The 8,503-nt window shown below is 37.0% G+C and overlaps 1 protein-coding gene across 1 annotated transcript; it reads left to right on the forward strand.

The window, feature by feature from the left end:
• The first annotated feature begins 983 nt into the window (after window positions 1-983).
• LOC123529881 (S-crystallin SL11-like) lies at window positions 984-8,101 on the forward strand. Its single transcript, XM_045310452.2, has 5 exons — window positions 984-1,263; window positions 3,363-3,464; window positions 5,094-5,209; window positions 6,492-6,587; window positions 7,496-8,101. Exons 1-5 carry the CDS (start codon window positions 1,128-1,130, stop codon window positions 7,652-7,654), a joined length of 609 nt encoding a protein of 202 aa, XP_045166387.2. The 5' UTR covers window positions 984-1,127; the 3' UTR covers window positions 7,655-8,101.
• Window positions 8,102-8,503: the final 402 nt, after the last annotated feature.

Below are 8,503 nucleotides of genomic sequence, written 5' to 3' on the forward strand. Positions count from 1 at the left end.
CGTCTGTAGAATACTTCAATAGGATAATAAATATTCTCAAAAGATGAATAAAGTGACTACAGAGAAAATAATAAGATATGTATCACCGGTTTTTGTTTACTTTATTCAATAATTGTATGCCGTAAACTGAGACTGATCATATCGCCCAGCCAGGTGTTTTCAAGGGGGATAATTTTACTGATAAGATAACGAATTGTGCGGGCTCATTATTATATATTTTTATAAATTCGGATTCAGTTTGAAGTGTTAACTAAGTTTTCTTTGGTAAATAAAAGTTGATTAACTTCTACTGTCATAAGCTTTAAATTTAAACGCTTTATGATGCCAAACTGACACCGAAAAATATTTTTGTTAGGTGAATTATGTCATTCACACTAAATGGAATTGATATAGATAATGTTGATCAGTTTACATTGTATCTATTTTTAGAAACTGAAAAAAGCAATGCATCAGTTTTATCTATATACTTGAATTTTACCAACAGATCATTTTGACATTACACCTTATAATCGTTCATTTCCTCTTGACTATCAGGTATTGGCGTCTGCAAAAAAGGAGAATATAATTGCATAGACTTTGAAAAAGAATCGTGGTACAAAATATAGAACATGTACATGTATCTGTATTTGAGCCGCGCCATGAGAAAACCAACATAGTGGCTTTGCGACCAGCATGGATCCAGGCCAGCTTGCGCATCCGAGCCTTCTGGTCAGGATCCATGCTGTTCGATTTGGATGCCTATTGCAATTAGAGAAACCGTTAGAGAACAGTATGGATCCTGACCAGACTGCGCGGATGCGCAGGTTGGTCTGGATCCATGCTGGTCGCAAAGCAACTATGTTGGTTTTCCTATGGCGCGGCTCATTTCTTCATGTCAGGGCGGATATTGTCCTCAGTAGTTCTGAATGACATAAAAGGTCGAGGTTTTCTTTTATGCGCCTTTTCATCGATCATTACCTATCTGGGACGAATATTCTATAAAATAACTGAACATGTTCTGAAAATTATTCTAAATTATTGAGGCGTTTTATTCAGTACTCCGATATATCTATATAAACCACCGTCAGTAAAATCATATAATAACGTTTGAGTAGTTCATAAAGTTGTGGTTTAATTTTTACTTCGCAATGTCTTGTCAATTGAATTACTTTAATGGAAAGGGAAGAGGCGAGATTATACGAATGGTGTTTGCTGCCGCTGGTAAGAGTAAAGAGTTTGAAGACAGAAGAATAGAGTTTAAAGACTGGCCACAGGAAAAGACAAGTTAGTAAATGACTTTTATTACATTTTTCAAGTGAATTATTGAAATATTAGAGTAAAATACCAGTGAAAAATATCAAATACATTTTTCACTGGTAAGAAACTATAAAATGGGTAAATTTAGTCAAAAGATAATAGGTAAGGGTACATTTCTCGGAAGCACGGAGTACTAAAACACAGCCTCAGAGCCACGCATTTGCAAAGTAGCACAACAAAAAGAAGCCGTATTAAACGGAAAAAATATTATAAACTGGTTGCTTCAAAAAATCTAACAATTACAAATAAATTTATGCCAAATATGGATAGAGGGGAGGAGTGGTAAGGGGTAGAAAGAGGGTGGGGGTGGGGGTGAGGTTGAAGGGGAAAGTAGAAGTAGAAGGACGAATATACAAAGCGAATGCCACGTTCATTAATCTCAGTTATAGTATAACTTAAACCGCAATAGCTCAGACACTCATGTATCAAAGATAAACAGTATTAAATACACAACCACACCCAACTAACTAACATAGAAAAACAGACAAGTAAGATATCAGAACACTGCAGGGCACCACTCTAGACACACAGGCACACAAACGCACACCAACAATCCTGAGGATAAAACAGTTGTGCACCGCCCCAGGACCCCCGTCAGCCAAATTAAAGGCGGGCAAGAAAACCAACTCATAGTAAAGGGCGGGGACGCCAAAAAACAAAAACGAAGAAGCGCAATCGCAATAGGATATTATAAAATATATCGCGTACTTGAAGCCGAGTTGAACTAACTGAAAAAAAAAATATATGTCAAATTTCATTTTTAAGACCTACTGATGAATATAAACGGAAACAAGTAAAAATAGCAAAAGTTCCTTCTAGGGCACATCCATATAAATATATAATGACCATCTTGTAAAATTTTGGTTGCAAAATATGTTTTGAATATCGGTCATCAGTGTGTGGAATCCGAGGATCGGACACAAGGACAAGTCCATTTTACCTTAATGATATTCCATATCCCCCACCCCGTTTAAGCGTCCCCGGGCGCGTTACCTTTTGAAAAAGAACTACATGTATATTGTTTTCTACTGCCTAAAATGTCAAGTCCGCTATTTCGAAAGAATTTACGCTTTAACGTAAGTTGTTAAATCCAACAACAAAGTACAATCGTTACCACTTAAGCTGATTCAATACGGCAACTAAGAAATACTGGCTATACACATTGACCAGTCAACTTTTTTCCATGCGTGAATATGTTGCGCACAATTAGAGTGTCGCAATGGGGTTTGTTTTCGCATATTGACCATGCACTAGAAGGTAACGATGTGGCAAATAAGATGTTTGGACTGTTTGACTGGCAACAGCTTTCGATTTCAGTTGCTCAGTCAAGTGTGACTTACCAATTCCAAGCGTTCCTGGGAACAATATCCTTGTTTGACATAGTCTTGAGTATGAATTTATAATTGTATATTAAAAGAGGAAAATGTCGTTTCTAGTTTTTATATACATTAAGGAAGTAACATTATTATTATTATTATTATTATTATTATTATTATTATTATTATTATACCAGATTTATATAGCGCCCTTTTCATGATAAACACGTTCAAATGCGCTTTACATATAGCAAACGCAGCCACACAGGGCGCGAAATTCGTCCTCTACTAGTACAGACACAGAGCGATCTGACCAGAGGGACAGAGTGAGATAAAGCCCCCAGAACAGATAGAGAGAGATCCTTTTTAGATACAGACTTGTTCGGCTAACTTAGCCTAGCTCTTTGCGAATAGACAGTCTGGTTCTTTAACGTGCCCGGTGTATAGCACCGATACACGCGAAGCCGTCTTTCCTGGGAAGAACCAGTACAGGCCTCTAAGTTAGGCGGGAGACACTCAAGAGCATCTCAGAAATTTCCAGTGCCTGGACCGGAATTCGAACCCCGGACCTCTGGATTGACAGTCAAGCGTGTTACCACTGTGTTACCACTAGACCACCGGCCCACCTTAAAAATCGTAAAATTGCTTTTTGTAAAGCCGTCTTACATTTAATAGGCATATAGTTTTAATTTATTATGCTGTGCAGTCACTTGACAAGACGACAAATACAATATGGTTTATTTGTTTCAGAGGCACCACTGGGGCAATTACCATATATAAAACTGAATGACAAGGAGCAGACGACAGTTGGTCAAAGCATTCCAATAGCGAGATATTTCGCTAGAGAATACAGTAAGTTCTTTGTTTAATAAACTCGTTTTAACAGTTGAAGTAAACAACTTCGAATGGTCTTCTGTTTGCGCAAACTTTGGTTTTAACTTGAGAACTAACCCGTACCACGCTCAATATCAGTAGTGAACTTGTCCATCTTTCAATTTGTACATAATCATTAAATGTTCAAAGGGATGAGAGATGCATACCAAAATGATACTGACTGAATGTCGAACACTGCAGATTATGATCGGACAGCACAGATGTACAGGCTGATCATGATTTGCACTGGTCCCAAATGCAGAATATATCGTGTCCAGTATAAGAAGAATAAACACTGAGATGAGAACCGGAATGAAATATTTGAATTTTCTAGTCTATTATCAAGCCGCAGCATGAGAAAACCAGCATAGTGCATTTGCGACAAGCATGGGTCCAGACCAGCCTGCGCATCCACGCAGTCCAGTGGTCAGAATCCATGATTTTCGCTTTCAAAGCCTATTACAATTAGAGAAACCGTAAGCGAACAGCATTCGATCCTAACCAGACTGCGCGGATGCGCAGGCTGGTCTGGATCCATGCTGTCACAAAGCCACTATATTGGTTTTCTCATGGTGCGACTCAATTGATATTTTGTTAGTGTTTCAGACGCTCCGTTCCTTTCACTTCTTGCTTTTTTTTTTCAAAAGTCGAAACTAAGATGCTGAGAAGCTGAAACTACAATGTTGAAAATGTCGAAACAACGAAACCATGATTGTGGAAAAATTGAAAGTACGATAAATTAAATATGAAATAATTTCGATTTAGTACTTTCGTTGTTTTGACTTTCGCCATCGTAGTATTTTTTATTCTTTTTTTTTGCTGTTTCGAGCTCACGTCACACGTGTGGTCACATGTATTGTGTTGGGTCTAATGAGACACCGTAGATCTGGTATAAAATGTAATCCGGCATTTTCAATTCGTCTGATTTAAAAAAAAATAATCGAGGTATAGTGGTCACTTGGTCGTCGGTGTTGGTTAAATTTTTGTTTAGGTCCACCTTTTCTAAAAAAAAACCATTAGAGCTACAGCTTTGAAACTTTGCACACTTGTTTGTCATCATTAGGCGACTTAGTAGGCCAAGAACCATAACTCCGATATGCATTTTTTCCAAATTATGTCCCTTTGTGTACTTAGAAAAATTGTGTTTTTATAGGTAAATACTTTTATATAGGGCCGTCTTTTCTAAAAAAACTATAAGTCATAGCTTTGAAACTTTGCAAACATATTTATCATCTTTAGGTGACTATGTTGGCCAAGAGCAATATCTCTGTCCAGCATTTTGTCAGATTTGAATTGGCCGAAAATAACGAGGTTAAAAAAGACTGTTTAATGCCAAATTTAGATGACTTTCATGGTGGTCTAATTGTACCGTATGATTTCACTGGAACAATTTGTAAATAAAATATTGCCAACAAATGTGTACCAGTGGCCACTTTATTATGTTTGTAATAGGCGTTATGCTAGGTGATGAGCAGGACTATGTGTTTGTAACAGGCGTCATGCTAGGTGATCAGCGGTATTGTCCATGAGTTTGTAGCTGGCAGTATGCTAGATGTAGAACCTATTTACGACTGCTACGCATCAATTTGAAATGTTATTCTTTTATAGAATTGTATGGTTCCACCAACAAAGAAGGTCTTTTGATAGACGAAATAGTGGAAACCGCTTTCGAGCTGTTGAATAAAGGGGCAGAGGCAAAATTTGAAAAAGATGAGACTAAAATGGTATGTTTTAAAGAATTAACCCTGAAATCTGGCTTGTCAAGCGTACAACAGATACATGATTTGTTTGATCAATAATTGTATGGGTATGTGTCAAACAAACGTGCTTGTAAGAAAATGTCTTGAAAACGAATATATACATTTCAAACTTGATACCGTCTTGCAACATGAAAACATTTTGTAAGTATATTACAGTAAGGTCTTGCAACAGCACTACTATACAGTCTGACAACGTTTTGCAACAGCAATAATATATACAGTCTGACAACGTCTTGCAACAGCAGTACTATACAGTCTGACAACGTCTTGCAACAGCAGTACTATACAGTCTGACAACGTCTTGCAACAGCAGTTATATACAGCCTGACAACGTCTTGCAACAGCAGTACTATACAGTCTGACAACGTCTCACTACAGTGCTACAATAAGGTCCAACAACAGATATAAAATAAGTTCTCATTATGGTTTTGCAACAGGAGTACAAAAAGACCTGTCAGCAGCAGTATAATAAAGCCAATAAGGGCTGAAAACAGCAGCACAATAAGGTCTGTCAACAGCAGCAAAATAAGGGCTGTCAACAGCAGTACAAAAAGACCTGTCAAAAACAGCACAATAAGACCTGTCAACAGCATCAACAGCAGCAAAATAAGACCTGTCAACAGCAGCACAATAAGGACTGTCAACAGCAGCTCAATAAGACCTGTCAACAGCAGCACAATAAGGACTGTCAACAGCATCACAATAAGGACTGTCAACAGCAGCACAATAAGACCTGTCAACAGCCAGCACAATAAGACCTGTCAACAGCAGCACAGTAAGGGCTGTCAACAGCAGCACAATAAGACCTGTCAACAGCAGCACAATAAGGACTGTCAACAGCAGCACAATAAGACCTGTTAACAGCAGCACAATAAGGGCTGTCAACAGCAGCACAATAAGACCTGTTACCAGCAGCACAATAAGGACTGTGAACAGCATCACAATAAGACCTGTCACCAGCAGCACAATAAGACCTGTCAACAGCAGCACAATAAGGACTGTCAACAGCAGCACAATAAGGCCTGTCAACAGCAGCACAATAAGACCTGTCAACAACAGAACAATAAGACCTATTAGTAGCAGTAAAACAATGTTCGCACCAACAATACATTAAGGCACGACAACAGTTTCACAACAGCACGATTGGCTGTATTTATTATTTATATAAAACAACAACAGTTACCTAACTTTAAAAGCCAATAACTGTAAAACCGACTCATGTAATGAATCAACATATTTTTTGCAGAAGACATTCACGGAAAAAACAGCTCCAGAAAAACTAAAACTGCTAGAACAAGAAGTAACATTAAGAGGACAAGACGGCTTTGCTGTAGGCAAATCAGTGAGTAAAGTTTTGATATGGTAATATTGTTTAGCTTTGTTCTGTCTGTTTCATTTCCGATACAGTAAATGATACAAGGTCATCTATAACGTGAAAGTATAAGAGTACAATATCTTAGATAGTGCACGTATTTACTAAACATACGATTCCACGTTAAGTAGCAGAGCATCTCCTACAGTTGCTGAAGGTTGAAATAAAGTTGATTAACGTCACGATCAAGTTTCAACTTTGATTCAACGTTGTGTGCCTGCTGAGTTTATTTACTGGATGAACGGACGCTTATCTTAAAGTTAAATGCTACTTTAATCGAAAATTAAATGCTAGTATATTCCATAAAAAAGTATTCAAAATACGATGTAAAAGATTATGTACGTGTTTTTGTTTTGTTGTTGTTGATGTTGTTGTTTTTAGGGTGGGGTGTCAATTATAGGTCTTGTGGCGACTTGAGATCGACTTGTAATGCAAACAACAGGGTAATCATATTGCTGTTAAAATAAGGCATGTATTTAGTTAAATGGTCACCAGTGGTATGGTTCATAGTGATAAAAAGTCACGGCCATGTAATAAGCACCCACCATTTGTTTCATTACGTCTATAAAACGTAGGATTAACGTGCTTTTACAAATGAGCCGCTCCATGGGAAAACCAACTTAGTGCATTTGCAACAAGCATGGGTCCATGCTGTTCGTTTTCAAAGTTTATTGCAATTGGAGAAACTGTTAACGAACAGCACGGATCCTGTCCAGACTGCGCTGATGCGCACGCAGGTCTGGATCCATGCTCGTCGCAAATGCATTATGTTGGTTTGTTTTCTCATGGCGCGGCTCAAATGCCGTTTAAGAAAGCAAAACTCTATGAATAGGTGTTAATAACGTTTGTTAAACGACTTGTGTTGTTTATTAATACAGCTGACGTTGGCAGACCTTCAAATATACGTAACTATAGACGTTGCTGGACTTGACAAGATGTTGTCAGAATACCCAAAACTTAAAGCAAATGTGGCCAAGACTGCAGAAAATAAGGGTGTCAAAGAGTATCTCAAAACCCGACCGGAAACAAGTTTTTGAGGCAGCACAGGCAGAAATACATCATTTATATTTATATCATAATTTGAAATCTTTTGTGTTCCTTTTACGTAAATGGATTGTTTCACATTTTGATTACATTTTTGATATTAAAAGCTTGTGTTCCAGTACGTAAGTGTCAACTGAAATAAATAATACACTTTATACAAAGAGTAAAAAACAACAAGACTTCCTATTTCTAAAGCCAGAGACTTAGACGCTTGGAACCATTCATAGTGCCATAGTGCAGAGAACATCACCTTGATGGATTTGTCTTACTTAAACATTCTCTCAAAATAACTTTATTTTGAAATTGCTGTTATTGTTGATGATTTTATTTTAGTGTCATTTTCATTTTCAACATCAGCATTAATTTTATTGTAATGTAAAGTAATGGTGTTGTTTATAACTCCATGAATATGAATGTAAATTAAAGTCTTTATTTTATAATTTTGTTTTTATACTATATATAATAATAATTCAATGTGAATATGTAACAGCATTATCAACGGCTCTGTGGTGACTGTCCATACACACATACATACAGACACGCACATAAAAAAAAGTAATATACATACATACACAAATATATAACATAGCATTAAAGAAAGACAACTCAGCAGTCTATATAGGCTTTAATAGCTGTTTATATGCCCATTAGATTTATTTTTCTACAACACGTTTTGTCCATATATAAAGAATTTTGCGCGTTTTAAGCACTGATTAACCTCTTTCTTTTCTCCATAAGTATACAGCGGTAATATTCAGATATAAATCGCTTTGTTACAGAAGTTTGCTGACAGTGCATGTTCTAAATAAGTCACTCGTTTATGAAAATGTAATTAATCCCCA

The sequence above is a fragment of the Mercenaria mercenaria genome, chromosome 13, assembly GCF_021730395.1.
Source record: "Mercenaria mercenaria strain notata chromosome 13, MADL_Memer_1, whole genome shotgun sequence".
NCBI lineage: Eukaryota > Metazoa > Mollusca > Bivalvia > Venerida > Veneridae > Mercenaria > Mercenaria mercenaria.